The following is a 22,097-nucleotide window of genomic DNA, read 5'->3' as shown; positions in this document are numbered from 1 at the left end:
AGGAACTGGATTACTAGCACTGCAAAAAACAATCAGAGGCTGAATGTAATATCATTACATATTCTTAAGTCTCATAAATCATGTTTTAATTCAATTCATATGCTGTGAATACTTATTGAAATTTTATTTTCAGATGAAATATTTTATCTGCTGATTCAAGTTCTACCTTTCTTCCCTCATTAATCCTGCCCACAGTGATCAATTCTCTGAATTCTAATAACAACAATAATCTGTACTATGCAATCTAACAGAGGAGTGTACTGGAGTCAGCTCCTACTGGAGCTCAAAAGTCAATTGTTAAATTTTCAGTGAGAGCACTTGGACTCAGAAATTGGCAAATGCTGTAAATCAAGACTTTATTTATTATTTTATTGATTTCTAGGCTTAAAAAAGTGATGGAGAAAATGACCTGGACAAAGATCCAGCAAAGGAAACTGAGGAGGGGTAGTTAAACCAGAAGAATCAGGAGAGAACAGTGTCTCTAGAGAGAAATCTAGGAAGAAGAGAATATTCAAGAGAAAAGGGGGATCAACAGTGTCAAAGGCTAAAGAAGCCATGAAGGATGAAACTAAGAAAAAGTCATTGGACATGGCAATTATGAGATCACTGGTAACTTTGGAGAGAGCAGTTTCACTTGAAATACATAATTAGAAGTCAGAATATGAGAAACATAGATGTAGAGGCACCTAATATAGATAGCTTTCTCAAAGAGGTTAGCCACAGAGGCAAAATATAGAATGTTAGCTAACAAGTATGATTGGATCAAGTGAATTTTTTAAAGATGGAGAAGACCTGGGTATGTTTGTGAGCAGCAGGTAAGCAGCCAATAGCTAGGAAGAAATTAGAAGTTAGTGAGAAAGTAGAGATAATAGAGAGGGCAGTCTGATGGAGAAGGCAGAAAGGAATGGGATGACTTGTATACATAGAATGATTCACCTTGGCAAGGAGAAGGGCTACCTCTTCATGAGACAGGAATGAAAGAGAAGATAGTGAGAGAAGTCATCTGAGTGATATGAGAGGAAGAGAAGGGGAAAAGACAGAGCTTTTCCCAGAGAATAAGGCCTCAATTTTTTCATTTATATATGAAATAAGGCTCTAGGCTGAAATGCTTAAGGGAGGGAGTGCCATGGGAAGCTTTAGGAAGGATGAAAAGTTTTGGAATGGCCACTGTCGCAAGTGGAATAGTGAGTTAATTAGGAAAGGGAGAAATCATTGCCTTGCTACAGTGAAATCCCAGTTGAAACTATGTAATATAAATTTATAAAAGATCCAGTCAGCATACTTTTGTTATTTTCTCCAGCCTTGTATGACAGCAAGTAAATAGAATTGAAGGTGGTAGATGGTGGAAATAAATCAAGGTTCTGGTTTAGTAAGGCATAATCACTTCAGTTCAAGGTGACAGGGGATTTGAGTACAGAGGACAATGTAGAATGGAATTTTTTCACCAATGAATGGGAATGATGACCTGGGGAAAATTGAGTAGTGGAGTGATTGGAGGTCTTGGTGAGACCTGTAGAACAGGGTTAAGAATTTTAAGGCAGATGTAAAGATGAAATGATAAAAGATTATGATCACATAAAGCGAGGGTCCTTAACGTTTCCTGTGTAATGGACCCCTTGACAGTCTGGTGATACCCATGGACTCCTCAAAATACCATTTACAAATACATAAAATAAATCCACAAGAGACTGTAAAGGAAACTAATTATATCTAACTATACTGATCCAAAAATTTTAAGTTCATGTACAACAAGTTGAGAACTTTTGAGATGAAGGAATTTTGGAGTTCACAGTGTGAAAGTAGAACACTTGTATGACTGATGGCAAAATCAAGGGTACAGACATTTCTGTCTATAGATATCTATTGATGAGGGAGAGTGACAGACAGGTCATGAGAACTGAGTAGACTGAGAACTGAGAAGTTAGAGTACATGAGGTAGTATTGATATGTATGTTGAAGAAATGAAAATATAAATCATATTTTATGTTAAAATAATATTCTTCTTATTCTCAGGATAGTAAAGAATCTTGACTTCATTGTTTATAAGTTTGAAAACTATGGGAAAGAGTTCATTAAGAAGCAAAGGACCAGCCCAGATGCTTATATTCAGGTGGCACTCCAGTTGACCTTCTATAGGTGAGTAAAACAAAATTAAAGAATACACCTTCTAAAAGTGAGAACTGAGTCCTCTTTGTTCTAAAGAAATGTACCTAATATTTTTTTCTGCTACATACAACAAACTGTTATCCCTGATAGGATATATTGTTCCTACACTTCGAATGGGCATATAAACCCTCTAAGAAAGGAAGCACAATGTCCCTGGTGCTCATAAAGTGACATTAATTAAAAAACTCTGAAGAAAAGTACTCAACCAAACAAGGACTATATTATTCAGGTCTCCTGTTAAAGATCCAACTATGTTTTAAGTCACTAAGAAATTAATTGTCTGGTTTCTGAGGTCTTTTGACAAGACACTTTTGGGATGGCAGACACCTTCCAAAGATTTGCCATAGTTATGGCTTTATCCACACCAGGCTCATACAAATATATAAATATACACACATATGTATATATGTGTGTGTGTGTGTATTTATGTGTAAAAAGAGAGAAACAGACAAAGGGAATCAAATGACATCTGATGGGGGTAGAGTTCAGAGGGATTATCATCTCCCTATTTCTGGAAAGAATAGGTTTTTGGTTGCAATATCATATCATTGATTCACATAGAGCTTGTGGTCTACTAAACCTCCAGAATTTTAAAAAATTGTTTATTTTTAACATTCTTTTCTTTTTAAATTTTGAGTTCCAAATTCTCTTCTGCCCTCCCACCCCACCCACTAAGAAAGCAAGCAATATATTAATTATACATGTGAAATCATGTGAAACATATTTCCATGTTAGCCATATTTCAAAACAAAGCAAGAAAAATAAAGTGAGAAAATTACACTTCAAATTGCACTGAGAGTTCATCACTTCTCCCTCTGGAGGTGGATAGCACTTTTATCATCGTAAGTCTTTTGGAATTGTCTTGGATCATTGTATTGATTCAAGTAGCCAGGTATTCCAGTTCATAATCATTATAGCATTGCTGTCACTGTGCACAGTGGTCTCCTGGTTCTTTCTCACTTCACTTTGCATAAGTTCATATAAGTCTTACCATATTTTGCTTTGTTTTTCTGAAACCAGCCTTTCCATCATTTCCCACAACATAACAATACTCTATCACAATCACATATCACAAGGTATTCAGTTCATCAAATGATGAGCATCCCCTCAATTTCTAATTCTTTGCTGCCACAAAGAACTGCTAGAAATATTTTGAGTATGTGTGTATGTATATATATAGAGAGATAGATGTTCTTTCCCTTTTTCTTTGATCTCTTTGGGATATAAACCTAGTGGTGATATTTCTGGGTCAAAAGGTACACACAGTTTTATAACCCTTTGGGCCTAGTTCCAAATTTTTCTCCAAAATGGTTGAGTCAATTCACTAATCCACCAATAGTTCGTTAGTGTACCTATTTTTTCCTCATCCCCTCCAGTATTTGTCATTTCTGATAGATATGAGGTGGTACACCTCAGAGTTGTTTTAATCTGACTTTCTCTAATCAATAATGATTTAGAGTATTTTTTTCACATTACTATAGATGGCTTTGATTATTTTTTCTGAGAACTGCCTATTTATATCCTTTGACCATTTATCAATTGGGAAATACCTCTTATTTTAATAAATGTGATTCACTTCTATTCTCAGTATATATTTGGGAGAGGAGGCCTTTACCAGAGAAACCTGCTGTAAAAATTTTTGATATTATTTCATTGTCTATGGTACCTGTTATCAAAATGTACTTTCCCTGATTATCCCTTTTAATTAGGTCTATTTTTGCTTTTTCTTTGTCTGAAATCATGATTGCTACATCTGCCTTTTTTTAGTTCAGCTGAAGAATATTATATTCTGTTCTAGTCTTTTATTTTAATTCTTTTATTTTAATTTATTTTAATTCTGCATTTTATTTTAATTCTGTTTCAAGAGTGTCTCTTGTTAAAAAAAAAAATACAACAACACGTTATTGGATTCTGGTTTCTAATCTGTTTTGCTCTCTGCTTCTGTTTTATGGGTGAGCTCATCCCATTCACATCCATAGTTATGATTACTGTGTATTTCCCTCTATCCTATTTTCTTTTATTTCTTATTTTCTCTTTTTATCCTGACCTTCTTCAAATGTCTATTTTGCTTCTAACCATTGCCTCCCTTAATCTGCCCTCCCTTTTATCACCCCTCCCCCTTTCTCTTATCCCCTTCTTCTTCTATTTCCCTATCGGGTAAATTACACTTCTATACACAACTGAGTACGTCTGTATATATACTCTTCCCTCTTTGAACCAATTCTGATGGAAGTGAGGTTCAAACATTGCCTGCCATCCCATTTTCCCCTCCTCTATAAAAGCTTTTCTTTTCATATCTCTCTTGTGTGAAAAAATTTTCCCCATTCTACCTCTCCCTTCTCCCTTCTCCCAGTGTAACCCTCTTACTCACCTCTTTGTTTTTTTGGAGATCATTCTATGCCCTCTACACATCCATGCCCTCTATCGATGCAAACTCCTTTTAACTTCCCTAATAATCACAGAGTTCTTAGGAGTCACAGGGATCATCTTCCCATGTAGGAATGTATATAGTTTAACTTTATTGAGACCCTTATGACTACTCTTTTGTGTTTACTTTTTTATGCTTCTCTTGAGTTTTGTGTTTGTATGTCAAATTTTCTATTCAGCTCTGCTCTTTTCATCAGGAATGCTTAAAAGTCTTCTATTCCATTAAATATCCATTCTTCCTCTTTGGATTATACTCAGTTTTGCTGGGCAGGTTATTTTTGGTTGTAATCCTAACTCCTTTGTCTTCTGAAATATAATATTCCAAGCCCTCTGTTCCTTTAATGTGGAAGTCACTAAGTATTGTGCAATGCTGACTGTGGCTCCACAATATTTAAATTGTTTCTTTCTGGCTGCTTGAAGTATTTTCTCTGTGACCTGAGAGCTCTGGAATTTGGCTGTACTATTCGTGGTATTTTTCATTTTGGAATCTCTTTCAGGAAATTATCAATGGATTCTTTCCATCTCTATTTTACCCCCTGGATCTAAGGTATTGGGCAGTTTTCCTTGGTAATTTCTTGAAATATTATGTCTAGATTCTTTCTTTAATTATGGCTTTTTGGTAACTGAATGATTCTTAAATTATCTCTTCTCAATCTATTTTCCAGGTCAGTTGTTTTTCTGATATTTCACATTTTCTTCTATTTTTTTCATTCTTTTGACTTTATTCTATTTTTTTCTTGATGTTTTAGGGAGTTGTTAGCTTCCACTTGTCTAATTTTTAATTATTTACTTCAATTAGCTTTTATACTTCATTTTCTATTTGACTAATTTTAAGTTCTCCCTTTCAACTCCCAGTGAACTTTTGTATCTCTTTTTCAACTTGACCTATTCTGCTTTTCAAGGAGGTCTTTTTTTCAGTGAATTATTGTGCCTCTTTTACCATTAGGCCAATTCTGTTTTTTAAGATGTTGTTTTCTTCAGTGCTTTACTAAGTTGTTAATCTTCTTCCTAATTTTCTTGCATTACTCTCACTTCTTTTCCCAGTTTTTCCTCTATTACCCTTATCTATTTAACTCTTCTAGGAATTTTTGTTGGACTTAGCTCTAATTAGTATTCTTGAGACTTATGTTTATTCTATGCTGCTGTCTTCTCCTAAGTTTATGTCTTGATCTTTCCTGCCACTACAGTAGCTTTTCATGGTCAAATTATTTTTTGGTGTTTGCACATTTTTCCAGTCTATTTCTTGACTTTGAACTTTATGCTAAGGTTGGGTTACTTACCTGGAAGTGGGAGGCACTGTCCCAAGTTTTAGGCTTTTTTGTGATGCTGTTTTTGAACTAGTTCTGGGGGTCTGCAAGTTTTTAGTGCTTCTAAGTTTATATGATTCTGAAAGAAGTATGGTCATTGCTCTCCTGGTCTGTGCTCTAGTATTTACCCAGGAAAGGCATTATTTTTAATGTTGTTTGGAGGGAAATGTTGAGACAGTTCATCAGTTGCCTCTAATCCACTATCTTAACTCCCTTTCAACCCTTAGAATTTTTTCAGAACTGCATCTAACTATGCTTCTTCTATCTTTCTCTTGTGAGCTGATTTTTCTACTTAAGTGTAAGACTTTCCATTTATCCTTAATTTCATCTTATGATATTCAGTCCAATGCTCCATCCAGCCTCCCAAGATTCTTTTATGTACTAATTCTGTTATACACTGTGTTAATCATCCTTCTTAGCTTGGAATTTCTGCAAATTTGAGATGCAGGCCATCTATGCTTTTATCTAAATCACTGATATAAATGTTAAACAGCACAAGCCAAGCACAAATATTTGGAATATTTTATTGAAGACCCCCTGCCAAGTTGACATAGAATAATTATCAACTATTCTTTAAGTCTGGCCATCCATATAATTAAATTTCATAAAACACATTACTCCCCATTTTCTCCAAAAGAATAGCATGAGATATTTTATTTAAAATTTTGCTAAAAAAAACTTTTAGTAAACTGTATCCATAGCACTCATACCTATTAGTTTACCAATCCTGTCACAAAATGAAATAAGGTAAGTTCAGCATAACCTGTTCTTGATAAAGCCATATTGCCTCTGTAATTACTGCTTCCTTATCTAGATATCTCTTTATCTCTATATATCAACTATCTCTTAAATGATCTGTTCTAGAGTTTTCCTAGGAAGTAATGTATATGTGTATATATATATATGTTTATATATGAATGAATGAAGTTCATTGACCTATAGTTTGGACACTCCATTCTCTTTTTTTGAAAATCAGGATATCTGTCTTTCCCCAGTCTTGTGACATCTCTTGTTTCCAGTGGCCTTTCAGATCATCACTAATACTGGCTCAGCAATTACATCATCTTCTCTCTGTTGCCATTTATCACCATCATATCTACCTCCAAACAAAGGCCCCATCCTTTCTTTGATTCAATTTTTTCTCCAAATATAGCAAAAAAAATCTCTTTTTGTCATCCTTAGATTCCTATACCAGCCTCAACTCATTTCAAGCATCAACATTTCTACCACACAGGGCTGTGTCATACTAATGTTTATTTTACCTTTCTTTGCCTCCATCTTCTATATATTTCTTTTTAAAATATAAGTTGAGATGGTGAGTTCTGCATATCCACACTGGTATCTTAAGACAAATCTCATTTTTACTCCTTGTACTCCTTCTGTCTTTGGAATTTTATTCTTCAATATCTCCCATTCTTCCTGGGTTGACTTTCTCTAAAACATTTTACTTCATGGGATCCTGTCTTTCCTCTGTCCCCATTGAATTTTACTTTTCCTAAATCAACAATGTTTATCAGACTATGCCAATATTTTATCCCCTGTATCACAAACTCTAAAATGGAGTGGTCACTTTTCCCAAAGTTTCTTATCTTTTTTATCCCATCAATCAGTTCTTGTCTATTAGCAAAGATCAGATCAAAAATAAAATTTACCCTTATTAGTTTCTTTACTTTTTGAAGAATGAAATTATCATTAAGGCAGATCCAGAAGTTATTATTAATTACTCTGATTTGGGCAGAGAGCTGTAATATGTCTGCCACATTGAAGACCTACCACCACTACTATCCTATGCTTGTCTACTAGGCTTGGGATTTGTTTTCCAAATTCCATATGCATTTTCTCTTTCAATCCAAGTTGTCTGCAGTGTACTCCAGTGATATAATTACTTTTGTTTCTCCTTCCTTTGACCGTCATCAAATATTCTCAGGCATGCTTACTCTGGTTCCTGGATTTTGTCATCTAAGTATACCTTCTTAATATACATTACTATCCCACGCCATCCCCTTTAACCTATCTTGATTCTTTTGAATGAAGTACAGCCTCCTGAGTCATGACCTAAGGCATGCTAAGTATCAGTGATACCTGTGCTATCAAATTTGCTTCCTTGTTTTAAGATCTCAAATTCCTCTTATTTGTTGCCTAAACTTTGAGTATTTGTCACTAGCTATTTAAAACCATGGATTTTTCCTGGATTTTTGTCTTATGAGAATTTCTGGATATCTTAGCTGCTATTTCTTCTTCTTCTTTGTGACTACCTATCTTTAATATCTAACTATAGGGATATATATACATATATATATATGTAGTCTATATCTATATCCATATCTATGTTTATGTTTGTGCATATATATATGTATATATATATACTTCTATAATATGGATATTTTCATAATATAATACAAAATTTGGAAATTTTTAGATTTCTACACTTCAAAAATCTATGATTTCATCAGCACAGATATTCCCTTCTGCCAGTGTGGATTGTAACCCCAAAAGAGTTACCAGTGAACATCACCACCATCAATTTTCCATTGAGGAAGCTCTCTTTATCCATCTTGCCTGGCACTTGGATGACAAGCACATCATAAGAATATGGTACTGGAAGACTCTTCCAGTTTGGCAGCACCAACAAAGTTTGCACACTCTACTGGAATATATTTAAAGAACTCAGAGTCATCACCATGCTATAGTAAGATATCACAGTAAGCTTTTAATACAAGACTTGAAAACACATGAAGTTTAAATATCAACTCTGCTACTTATTATCTATGTGGCCTTGTGACAAATTATTTCACTTCTCTGGGTCTCAGTTTCCTCATGAAATATATAACAACATTAAAAAATTAAATAATAGCATGTGAAGTAATACCATACAACCTCATTTCTTTACCTATACTCATCCAGACTTCTGTCATGATGAACAATTATCATGAAGTATATTTTACTCTTAGAGAAGTAGTGAGCAGAGAAATGTTCTCAAATTAGAAATACCAGTCCTATTGGATGTCAAGAATAGAAAATGTTTCGTAAACATATTTTTAATGAATAATCCTCTGGATATGTGAAAACAAGACAAATAAGTGCTTAATAATAATAATAATAATAATAAATGCTCAATAATAATAAGTTCCTTCAATAGTTGATCATTTCGAATCTTTATCTCTACTATAAGACAGCTATTTTCTTGAACCTCCTATGAGTCATGGTTGAAGGCTTAAAGCTTTTAAAGGTTAAAGCTTTTACCAAACTGTCTCAGAAAAAAAGATACTCCTATTCTTTTCTAAGGCTAATTTGATCTTAACAGCTACCATATCCTTCAGAACCTTGCTTCAAAGTTATCTTTCTCGGGTTCTGGGAGCCAAGATGGCAGAGTTATCAGTAACTATTATCTCCCTCCCCTTGTTGACCTTGACTAGCCCAGAGATTATCTCCTGGGAAAAAACCCTGGAGCAGTGGGAGCAGCAGAAGGGGTAAACACACTCTCAGTCCAGGAGGCTAGAAAGATCACTAAGGAGAGTTCCTCTTGCTGTGGCCAAAGGCAATCAGTGCAGGATCAGAGCTGTCCCAGACAGTCCCACCTCAACAGACTGGGAGAAAATCTTGAACCCCAGGGGGGTGAAGCTAGCAACTGCCAACACCAGGGCCCCAGGTGTGCCTCAACATCCCAGGGGAATTGGAAAGATACTAGCGCAGAAAGCTGAGCTTGCCTATGCTCTAGCTCATCAGAGTCGCCTCTGAGTGCAGACTACCCCTTCCCCACACTTAATGAGCTACCTCCAGGATAACTTCGGGGAAAACCCAAAAAGATCTAACCAGCCTCTTCTTTCAAACACCAGCCAGATCAGCACCAGGTAAGCTGCAGCATTTAATTTCTAGCTGAAAGAACCGGAGGCCACAACACACAAAGCCTCAAGTTTTAGGCACAAGAACTGTGGAGCAGCTCCCTGTGCCATAGACACAGAGATCTACCTTAAAACCCAGGAAAAGGGTTATTATCATGAGTAAAAAGCAAAGCAGAAAAGGAAAGACCATAGAATCTTTCTGTGGGTACAAGGACCAAAACACAAATACCAAAGAGGTCATCATTGAGACTGTACTCCCATCTGAAAATTCAGAAGGAAATATGAACTGGTCAGAAGCACAAAAAGCCTTCTTGGAAGGTAGCTCTAGAAGGATTTTAAAACTCAAATTAGAGAAATAGAAGAAAAACTGACCAATGATTTTAAAAATATGAAAAAAGAATTCACTGAAGAGAACAGCTCCTTAAAAAGGAAAATTGGACAAATGGGGGAAAAAAGTACAAAACCTAACTGGTGAAAATAAATCCCTAAAAGGAACAATTGGACAGATGGAAAAGGAGATGCAAAAGTTAACTGCAGAAAACAATTTGATAAAAAATAGAATCGGGCAAGTAGAAGCTAATGACTCCATGAGACATCAAGAATCAGTCAAACAGAACCTAAAGAATGAAAAGATAGAAGAAAATATAAAATATCTAATTGGAAAAATGACTGACCTGGAAAATAGATCCAGGAGAGAAAAAGCTAAGGATGATTGGTCTACCAGAAAGCCATGATGAAAAAAAGACCCTGGATAATATCACCCAAGAAATTATCAAGGAAAATTGCCCAGAAGTCCTAGATCCAGAGGGCAAAAGAGTCATTGAAAGAATCCACTGAAAGGGACCCCCAACTAAAAACACCAAGGAATATTGTTGCAAAATTCCAGAACTATCAAGAAACAATTCAAATATTGAGGAGGTACAGTCAGGATCACACAGAACCTTGCAGCTTCTACATTAAAAGATCAAAGGAATTAGAACATGATATTCCATAAGGCAAAGGAGCTAGGACTACAACCAAGGATTAATTACCCAGCAAAGTTGAGCATAATATTTCAGGCAAGGAGATGGACATTCAATGAAATAAAAGATTTCCAGACCTTCCTGATGAAAAGGCCAGAACTCAATAGAAAATTTGATCTTCAAATGCAGGTCTAAAGAGAGGCATAAAAAAGTAAACAGGGAGAAAAAACAAACTTGTTACACAATATGGGTAAACTGTTTACATCCCTATAAGGGAAGATGATACTTGTCCATCTTGAGAATTATATATTTATTATGAAATGTAAAAGGGATATATATAGATAGAGGAATTAAATTAAATGACGTGATGATAACAAATGTAATTTAAGGGTGTGAAGGGATTGTAATGGGAGATGGGAAAAGGAGGAGGCAGAAAAAAAAATCAATTCCATCACAGGAAGAGGTGCAAAAATATATTACAGTGGAGGGAAAGAGGGGAGGGAGATGAGTATTGTTTGAGAGGTACTCTCATCTGATTGGATTCAAGTAGGGTACAATAAACTCAGTTAAGTGTAGAAATTCAACTAGTTCTATAGACAATAGGAGAGGAAGGGGGAAAGAAAAGGAAGGGGAGGCTAAAAGGGAGGGAGGAAGTAGTAAGGAAAAAGGGGATTAAAAGGGAGAGGGGCTGAAAGAAGGGAGGGAAGACTGAGGGAGGTGGTGATCAAAAATTAAAACTATTGGAGAGGGGAAGGGAGAAGGGAGAGCTAAAAGCATAAACAAGGGGAAAGGGAATGTAAGAAAAGACACAAATAGTAATCATAACTATGTGAATGGAATGAACTCTCCCATAAAACAGAGATGGATAGCAGAATGGATTAAAAACCATAATCCAACAACATGTTATTTCCAAGAAACACATTTGAAAAAGGGAGATACACATAGGGTAAAGGTAAAAGGTTGGAGCAGAATTTATTGTGCTTCAGCTGATATAAAAAAAGCAGGGGTAGCAATCCTAATCTCAGATAAAGCAAAAGCAGAAATAGATCTAATCAAAAGAGATAAGGAAGGAAGCTATATCCTGCTAAAAGGCACCAGAGACAATGAAGCAATTTCATTACTAAACATATATGCTCCAAGTGGTATAGCATCCAAATTCTTAGAGGAGAAGTTAAGGGAGTTACAGGAAGAAATAGACAGTAAAACTTTACTAGTGGGGGACCTCAACCTCCCCCTCTCTGAACTTGATAAATCTAACCTCAAAATAAACAAGAAAGAAGTTAAGGAGGTGAATAGAACTCTGGATAAGGTAGATATGATAGATCTCTCGAGAAAATTGAATGGGGGAAGAAAGGAATACCCTTTTTTCTCAGTGGTACATGGCACATATACAAAAATTGACCGTGTACTGGGTCATAAAAACCTCACAATTCAGTGCAGAAAGGCAGAGATAGTCAACGCATCCTTCTCAGATCATAATGCAATAAAACTTATATATAATCAAAGACCATGGAAATATAAATCAAAAACTAATTGGAAACTAAACAATCTAATCCTAAAGAAGGAGTGGGTTAAACAACAAATTACAGAAACAATCAACAACTTCATTCAAGAGAATGACAATAATAAGACAACCTACCAAATTTTATGGGATACTGCAAAAGTAGTTGTTAGGGTAAGTTTTATATCTTTGAGTGCCTACATGAGTAAAATAGAGAAAGAGATCAATAAATTGGGCATGCAGCTGAAAAAACTCGAAAAAGAACAAATTGAAACTTTCCAAGTAAATACCAAATTAGAAATAAGGAGAGATTAAAAAATTGAAATTAATAAAACTATTGAACTAATAAATAAAGCTAGACATTGGTTTTATGAACAAAACAATAAAATTGATAAACCTTTGGTCAATTTGATTTAAAAAAAGAAAGAAGAAAACCAAATTACCAATATAAAAAATGAAAAGGGTGAACTCACCTCCAATGAGGAGGAAATTAAAACAATAATAAGAAATTACTTTGCCCAAATACATGCCCATAAATTTGACAATCTAAATGAGATGGATGATTATTTTAAAAGATACAAATTGCCCAGACCAACAGAAGAGGAAGCTGAATACTCAAAGTTATCTTTCTCATATATCTTCAATCTGTTCCTTTCTCTTTTGGGGGAAGGAGCGGGGGGGGGGGGGGGGGGGCGGGGGGTTCCTACACATTGGTTGCTTGGTTGGTGATGTGTTTACATTTAAGTGAGGCAGAGTTGCATGAAGTTGTCAGCCCCAAACTCTCCTCCAGAGTCACCACAGTATAGAGACAGGACAGAATCAAGACAACTTGTGATGGCTCAGGATGCAGTGGATAGCCTTGGTATCTTTGATATCTAAACAAATCTAAGCACTCCACCGTGCCTGCTTCAGCTGCCTTCATGACCATTGGAACAAATTGTTCTCATCTACCCATTCCACCAGGGGAAGTCTTCATGCCTGGAGCAGACACCCCCCTAACTCACCAACACATTTTCACATTAGTCATGTTACATAGAATTAAAATGAATGGGAGACACCATGAGAAAAACCAAAATAAAACAAAACATAACAAAACAGAAAATAATCTGCTTCATTCTGCATTCTGACTCTATAGTTCTTTCTCTGGATGTTGATGGAAATGTTTTAGATCCTTGCATTGCTGTGAAGTGCTAAGTCTATTACAAACATTCCTTGCACACTGTGGCTCTTACGGGGTATAATGTTCTCCTAGTTCTGCTCATTTCACTCATCCTCAGTTCATATAAGTCTTTCCAGGTTTTTCTGAAGTCTGCGTGTTCTTCATTTCTTATAAGATGATAGCATTCTATTACATTCAAATACCATAACTTGTTCAGTCACTCCCCAATTGATGGGCATCCCCTTGATTTCCACTTTCTTGGCCACCACACACACACACACAAAAACCGCTGTGAATATTTTAGTTCATGTGGGTCCTTTCCCCATTTTTATGAACTCTTTGGGATATAGCCTTAGAAGCAATATTGTTGGGTCAAAGAGAATATACATTTCTATAGCCCTTCAGGCATAGTTCCAAATTGCTCTCCAGAATGGCTGGATCAGCTCACAGCTCCACCAACAATGAATTAGTGTTCCAACTCTTCCACATCTTCTCCAACATTTATCATCTTCCTATTTTGTCATATTAGTCAATTTGATACATGTGATATGGTACCTCAGAGTTATTTTGATTTGCATCTCTCTAATCAATAGTAATTTAGAGCATTTTTTTCATGTGACTATATATAGCTTTAATTTCTTCCTCTAAAAACTACCTGTTCATATTCTTTGACCATTTATCAATTGGGGAATGACTTGTATTCTTGTCAATTTGACTCAGTTCTCTATACATTTTACTAACGTATAAACACTAGTTGTAAAAATTCTTTCCCAGTTTTCTGCTTCCCTCCTAATCTTGGCTGCATTAGCTTTGTGCAAAAACTTTTCGATTTAATGTAACCAAAATTATCCATTTTGCATTTCATAATGTTCTCTATCATAAATTTCTCCATTATCCATAAATCTGACAAATAAACTATTCCTTGCTCCCCTAATTTGTTTATAGTATCAGTCTTTATACTTGAATCGTGTACCCATTTGGACTTTATTCTGGTATATGGTGTTAGGCATTGGTCTATGACCAGTTTCCACAACACTATTTTCCAATTTTCCCAGAAGTTTTTGTCAGACAGTGAATTCTTACCCCAGAATCTGGGGTGCTTGGGTTTATCAAACAGTAGACTGCTATTGACTACTGTGTCTTGTGTACCTAACCTATTCTACTGATCTGCCCCTCTATTTCTTAGCCAGTACCAAGTGATTTTGATGATGCTGCTTTACAATATAATTTGAGACCTGGTACGACTAGCCTGTCTATTTTTTTCTTTTTTTTTTTTTTTTTTATTTTGTAATGTTTAACAGTCACTGCCATACAATTGTGATTTTATCCCCCCCACCTACCCCCCACTCCCCCCCTCCCTCCCCACGACTGCATACAATTCTGTATAGATTCTACATATACTTTCCTATTGAGTATATTTTCACTATAGTCATGCTATGTAGTCAGACTAAGATAAATGAAAGAAATCGTATAACAAATCAGAACATGATACACAAACACATACACATACACAAACATGATCTGCTACAATATGTGAGTGACTTCCATATTTCTCTCTCTGAGTGTGGCAGGCATTTTGCCTTGAGATCCTCCATTGGGATTTTTTTTTTTTTTTTTGGTAAGAAGTTCTTGTGTTATTACAAAAATCTAAGTCTACCAGAAAAAACTCTCACACACTGTGGTTGTTGCTGTGCATAAAGTTCTCCTGGTTCTGCTCCTTTCACTCAGCATCAGGTCATATAAGTCCTTCCATAGCCTGTCTATTTTTTAATGTGTTTTTTTACTTTGTTTATTGTCATTTTACTTTTGTATTATAAACATTTACTTCCACTTCACAAGAGGTCTTTTATAACTAAATAAAACTAATAATATGGTGACCTTGTTTTAAAGTTTATTCAACATTTTACAACTGTAGAACTCCCTCACAGTTCTGTATTTTAAAAAAACAGATATTTATCTCTCCTTCCTATCTCTATTAAATAGAAAAAAAAGAAAATTTTTGGTAATGTGCATAGACAAGCCAATTATCCCAATGGTTGTATGTGTCCACATCATGTAGCTATATGAATACACGCACACACACACACACACACACACACACATACACACACACATACACATGTCTTATTCTATACCCTAACTCCATCACCTCTCTGTAATAGATAGCATTTTTCATTATTGATCCTTCAAAATCATGAAAGGTCATTTTATTGATCATAGTTCTTATAGCTTTCAAAATTGGTTTTAAAGTGTTTTAAATTGTTCTTCTGGTTCTGCTAATCTTATTCTTCATAGTATCAAAGTCCATGAAATTGTTCATTTTTATAATACTGATTATTATACGAATTCCTGTATGAATTATTCTATGAATTCTTCTTTTGTTTCTACTCACTTCATTCTGTTAGTTCGTATAATTTTCCATGTCTTTTTGAAATCACCTTTTTTTTTTTACTTTCTACAGCTCAAATTCTCTTCTTCTCCATGGTTCCTTACCATTTGTTTAATAATGTGCCCTATATGTATGTATGTGTATATATGTATATATGCATATATATATATACATACATATTTTTAAAGCCTTCACTCTACTCTTTTACCCCATTCAGCTAACATCCCCATCTCTTTTCTCCTCTTCATAGCCAGACTTCTTGAAAAAGTTGTCTATCCATAATTCCTACACCTCTCATCAATCCCTTCTGTTTGGGTCCTATCCCATCATTATATTGAAACTGTCATTTTGAAAGTCATCAATAAGCTCCTAATTGTCAAATCCCATAGAATTGTTTTAAGTCCTCTGACCTCTCTACAGCATTTGACATTGACCCCTTCTTAATGAATCCCCTTTCCTCCCTTGGCCTTGGAGATACCACATTTTTCAAGTTTTCCTATTTCTAACTGCTCTTTGTCTTCATTCACTAACTGCTTGTCCTCTTTCTCACTCGTTATAGTGGTTACTCCTCAGGGTTCTGTCCTTAGTCATCTTCTATTTTTCCTCTACATTCTATTCATTAGTATATCTTCAGAATCACGTCAATGCACATGTGCCTGGCACATAATAGGCACTTACTACATTTTTCTTGATTATTGTCCCTTTAGTGAGAAAAATGTCACCATGTTGTGTGTGCAATGCCCACTAAAAACAATGCTTCCCCAGGTCCTGACCTACCATTGCCTAATGTATGGATATAGAAACAAATTTTGTTTTGTTTTGTTGAGGCCTTTAGAACAGTGGTCACTCTAGCAGAGATTAATCAGGTCCTGATATATATTCAAAACCCAGCTGCCTTCTGGAAAAGAACTAGGAAGCTTTTCTTTTCTCCCTTAGCCTAAGGTTTGTCTCTGCCTAGAACAAACAATAAGGTAATTCTTGTGAGGTTTTAAATAAAACAGATTTCCATTAAGGGCAAATGATTAATTACACAATTATTTCATTCTCTGCTACTAATCATTCTTCAAATCTTTCAGCAAATTCTAGATTTTGCAATGTATATTTTTTAAAGATATCAACCAATGTTTTTCTCTTTTACCAGAAATGTATAACAAATACATATTACTATAGTCGACCCTTCATATTAGAAGAGCTTTAACATCCATCTTTAGGGGATGTCTTACAGAACTCTACTAACATTAAAATGAAATACTATGCCAAATAAAATCAGCACTGTAAAAATGAAACCTACTAAGGCTATTTTTCTTCCAGCATTTGATTCCTCCCAAATAAATTATTTGCCATTCATATTTCATTCTGTGCAGATGCCACCAGAGACTTGTCCCTACATATGAAAGTGCTTCCATTCGCCGATTTGAAGAGGGACGAGTTGACAACATTAGGTCAGCAACTCCTGAAGCATTGGCCTTTGTGAAAGCAATGATTGATGAAAAATCATCTGTACCGGTAGGTGTAGCTATTTTAGTTGGACTTCAGAAATAATCCATGCTGCTTCATCTCCAGGGAGAAAGTGCATGGCAATTCCATGCAGCTTTCATTGGTTACTCTCTGATAGGCCTGTCTGTACCATCCTTTACTATCCTTTGCTTTAAAACTCTTATATTTTATATAATTCTGATCTGTTGGCAGGACTCAGAGAAGATGTTTCTTTTAAAAGAGGCCATCAGGGCTCAGACAGAATACACTGTTCTGGTGAGTGAGATTTCTGCTTTTTTTTTTTAATTGCAGGAATTAGAGCTAGTTTTATTAAAGACAAGATGACAGAACTTAGCAACTAAAGAACATCAACAGGGCTTGGCAAATATTGGTGATAATAGAACAGAGACTCTACTTTCATGTTTCATTGTATCAGATTAGGTATATAGTTAGATATACAGAGAGATATACATGCCAAACTACACATGTTCAATTAGTGATAATTTAGACTAGCCTGAACAGAAATTTACCTTTGTGTTTAACTATGAAAAAGGTGTTTTTAAGCAAATTAAGAGAGTAAAAATTTCACAGAAAAGATTTTCCTGATTCAGAGAGTATTCTATTTTGCAGTACTTTCAAAGAACTCACTTTATATACAAAGAGCAATAATTGAAGCCCACTGCTTAAGGTTGTTCTATAATTAGGACCTAATTTTTAGCTTATTGCTTAAAATCGTTCTCACCTACTCTTTAAAGAACAATCCCAACTAGGAGGCATATTGATCTAATTCAAGACTATATACATGTGAAAAAGTAAAAGAGTTGATTTTCTATTTTGAAAGTCATTATTTTATGCTTTTCACTAATTCAGACACAATAACATCTCCTCCTAATTCAGCCAAATTAGTAAAGTTTTACAAAACTTGTAGAGATTGAAATACATTTTCCTTTACTATTTGCCATTAACTAACCTAATCAGTCATCAGGACTATTAATAAAGTATCTGCTACATGCCATGCTCTAAGTACAGCTAATACAGTTCAAAGAGTAAAACAATCCCGCTGACAAACAGCTTACATTCTAATGGGGGAGATACATACATACATACATATAAATATATAGGTCGATAGATTTAGATATCTATATAGACACACATAGCATAAGTATAAATTTAATAAATACAAATCTATACAAAATAGATACAAGGCAGTTTCAGGAGGATAGGCAGTTGCATTTGGGGGAATCAGAAAAATCAAGACAGAACCTCTTATTTAAAATAAAGAAAAAATCTCAACCATAGAAATGCAAACAGAAATAGTGTCCCAAAAGTAAACTGCACTAAGACTTTTGGGACACTCTGTATACTTGATGAATTTACTAATTGTTCTTCTTGCTAGTCTATTAAGGTTACATGTATATTTGAATAGTAGTGACTGAATGCCATTCCATTCTTCAGCATACTTAAGCAGTTGTTGGAATGATGAGAGTCCCTAATTCAGTTCTATTTTATTCACTCAAACCTAGAACAACTGCTGGCAAAGCCTGTTACCCCATAAAATAAGTGTAGTTTATTATGACTTCAGTTTTTCCCCTTTATTGGGATTTAATGGTGACATTGACATCATATAAATGTAGAATTCATTAGACCTAATTTAGCACAATATTACCTTGGATGCCCCCTGAAAGGTTACTATTAGCTTGTCATTTCTCTTAAGACATGATATTGATATACGGTTAGGACACTTATAAATTTTACATGATCAAAAGGACCTTTTAAAAAATCCTTAGTTTTTCCCTCTGGAAAAAGTCAAGCTAAGCACTTCCAAGAACCTGGTTCTAGCTTTAGCCACATAGACTTCTAGGTGTAAGAAATAGTTGCCAACAGTTCACCAAACCGACTAAACTGTCAGCCATTCAAACACTGTTTTTCTCACCCTTCGTATCATCCTTGTAGAATGGAGGCTTCAGCTTGGTGATGAGGCTACACACATCAGAGCTAAGTTTTGTACCTTAAGCCTTTTGTCTTGTTCCTGCAGTACAATCTCATTAGTGCTAGAAGCAAGCCCTAACTCCACTTGGGCCAATGGCATACCAATGGCATACCAATTTCAATAGCCTGATCAAGTTTTTCTCCTTACCTATAGCCCAGCCTCCCATCGTGTAAGAATCCCAATAACCATCAGTGATACCTTTAGAAGCTCTCTTTCTAATCCTTTAAATACAATTGAAGCTTCCCAGGCATTAGTCCTAGAAGTAAAGTAAGAACATAGCCACAATACTTCCATGTACCTATTGGCTTTGTCACCATTAATGGGTAGGACAATCACAGTTAATTAGATTGACTTGAAATTATTAGCATCAGGATAATCCAGTAGTATTTCAATCCCTAGTCATTAAAAACAAAATCTAAATAACATGGAAGGGAATGTACTAGTTCAAGGAACAGAAACAATTCGAGAAATCCCGAGTTTTACTGAATGGAGTGAAATGGGATGGAGTAAGGAAAGAAAGGGAATGGGACAGACTAAAGAAAACAAGCAAAATGGAGCAAAGTATATAAGAATACAGTCAAATAACCTTTCCATCACAGACTTTCTGCTCTTTCTCCCATTCTACCCAGGCCATCACTGGTATGGCAATTGACAATCATTTACTGGGGCTGAGGGAAATAGCCCGAGGACTGTGCAAAGAGCTGCCAGAGTTGTTTACAGATGAAACATACTTGACAAGCAATCGATTTGTTCTCTCAACAAGCCAGGTAGGAGTTTGGAATCACCTGTTGACCCAAGAAAATCAAATAGTTTTGGTGTGGTCACTTTCTTGAGAAATGCTATGCAACAACTCAATTTTGAACTATTATTTCAATTTCATAGTTCATCCTAATTTCAAATAAACCAACACTGAAATTTAGGAACGGTGGCATTCATTCAACATCAATCCATTGAAAATAATATTGTACCAGAAGTCACTAGATCTAAATTCCAGTCTGGGCTCTACTACCGATGTTGAATCTGAGTGCAAGTCACTTAATTCCTCTCTATCTCACTCAAACTCCCTATAGAACAGACCTAGTTATACTTCCCTGCTAAATCTCTTACAGGGATATTATTGGACTAAATGAAACTTGAGCTCCTCCATTATAATTAATAGAATCACATAGTTAAAAGGGACTCTCAAAAGTCATCTGGTCAGTACCCCTGCCTTCAAGAAATCTTATACCTAATTGAGCCCTGAAATATGAGCTGTCAGTTTGCTTTCCATACTCTTGAGTTCCTACAAATTCAATGTATTAAATGTAATAACAATGACTCATTTTAAGAATTATCATTACGTTCATATTTCTAACAATTTTTATGAGCCATAAAGTGGACAGACGCAAAAAACCAGAATGAGAAAGAGAAAACAAAACTTTGATCTAATATTTCCCAACTTAGCTTACTGTGATGCTGTTGGAAGATTATCATTCACAACTAAAAATGCAATGTTTCCCTAAAACAATCAGCTCCACTAAGAAAGGGAATACCCACAGTAATCAATTTATTGAAACCTTGCCTCATCTACGTAATAAGGATGGGCATATGCTATAAAAGGGACTGGTAATATTGTGTTGGAACATAAAAACCTACTAAGTAATTTGATCTTGTCATAATATCTGTGGGCTTGCAGACATGAGTAAATGCAACAAGAATAACACAACATAAATTCTCTGGGAAACCATCCATGGGCAAAAAGTGCTATTGAATGGCTTTATGGCCTTGGGCGGTTGCACAGCACATTTATCTGACAATTCTATGACTCTATTAGCAAGACTAATGGCTGTTCTACTCCATTTAAAAGCCAAGTGTCACTTCTGAAGGCCCAAGTACACAACTCCTGAAATTTACAGATTTAAAACAAGCCCCAAAATCCATTGCAGTATTAGAAATGCTTATTTCTGGTGCCAGCTAATAAACATAATTTGGGTGTGTCTTTTTAAAAATAATAAAATACTTATGTTTTGAAGGTCTTAAGAAACACATCTCTTTACTTTGATTTCTAGATTACAAAACATCAGTTTCCAAATAGACCTCTCAGCATATCATTAGGGTAACTAAAACTCCAATCCACAGAAATCTTTGAGATATTTAAAGCTATTTTCAGAATCAAGCCTATCATAGAAGAAAAATACATCCAGACAATGCTGTTGGTAATTAAATGTATGGTAGACAACCAACAATGCTTTATCATCATCTCTTTAATTGACAGGAGTTATATGGGGTTGGGTTTTGGTTGTTGTTTTTGGTGCATGTAGTAATTATTTTGTTCAATAATTGGTACTCAAACTTTAATTCTTAGTGAGCATATTTCGTTATATCGTTCAATAACTGGTTTTCTTGAACACTGATTCTTGAACAAGATTTTTTCTATCCTATAAATTACTCCCTTTTAGAATGGCATTAACTCTTTGAGGCCCCCAAAGTGCCTCTTAGGGAATTACTATGGTGTCTGCAATGGTGAATTACAATTTAGCTTCTACCAGGCTCCTACTCACTCTGAAGCAACAGATTCCACACTGGGGACATCTGACTCAACAAGCAAAACATTTCACAGTGGGCAGTGAATTTGTTATTGCCTTTTCTATTGATGGCATTTCTTTTAATGTCTACAACTATATCTATGTGATTGAAAACCTATATGACATATGTACAGATAATATACTTCAGGGAAAGTCAGTGTGGAATACTATATTGAGAGCTAGGGTGGGAACCAGAAAGACTTGGATTTAAATCTCACCTCTGACCTATAATGGCTGGGTGACCCTGGACAAGTGTCCCAGGCAGCTTTCTAAGACAATAAAATTGCAGAGGTGAAAACCCGCAAAATCATCCA

At 35.3% G+C, this 22,097-nt stretch overlaps 1 protein-coding gene across 1 annotated transcript in view; it reads left to right on the top strand.

Annotated features, from left to right (window-relative positions):
- CHAT (choline O-acetyltransferase) overlaps window positions 1–22,097 on the top strand; it is a 99,998-nt gene that overhangs the window by 77,177 nt on the left and 724 nt on the right. The window contains exons 10-13 of the mRNA XM_072627416.1: window positions 2,014–2,136; window positions 17,118–17,259; window positions 17,443–17,505; window positions 19,849–19,986. Of these exons, the coding sequence (XP_072483517.1) occupies window positions 2,014–2,136; window positions 17,118–17,259; window positions 17,443–17,505; window positions 19,849–19,986 (466 nt within the window). The remainder of the gene's footprint in view (window positions 1–2,013; window positions 2,137–17,117; window positions 17,260–17,442; window positions 17,506–19,848; window positions 19,987–22,097) is intronic.

The sequence above is a fragment of the Notamacropus eugenii genome, chromosome 1 (genome assembly GCF_028372415.1).
Source record: "Notamacropus eugenii isolate mMacEug1 chromosome 1, mMacEug1.pri_v2, whole genome shotgun sequence".
In the NCBI taxonomy this organism is placed as follows: domain Eukaryota; kingdom Metazoa; phylum Chordata; class Mammalia; order Diprotodontia; family Macropodidae; genus Notamacropus; species Notamacropus eugenii.
The sequence above is the reverse complement of the archived record's forward strand: the minus strand, read 5'-3'. Positions and strand labels throughout refer to the sequence as shown.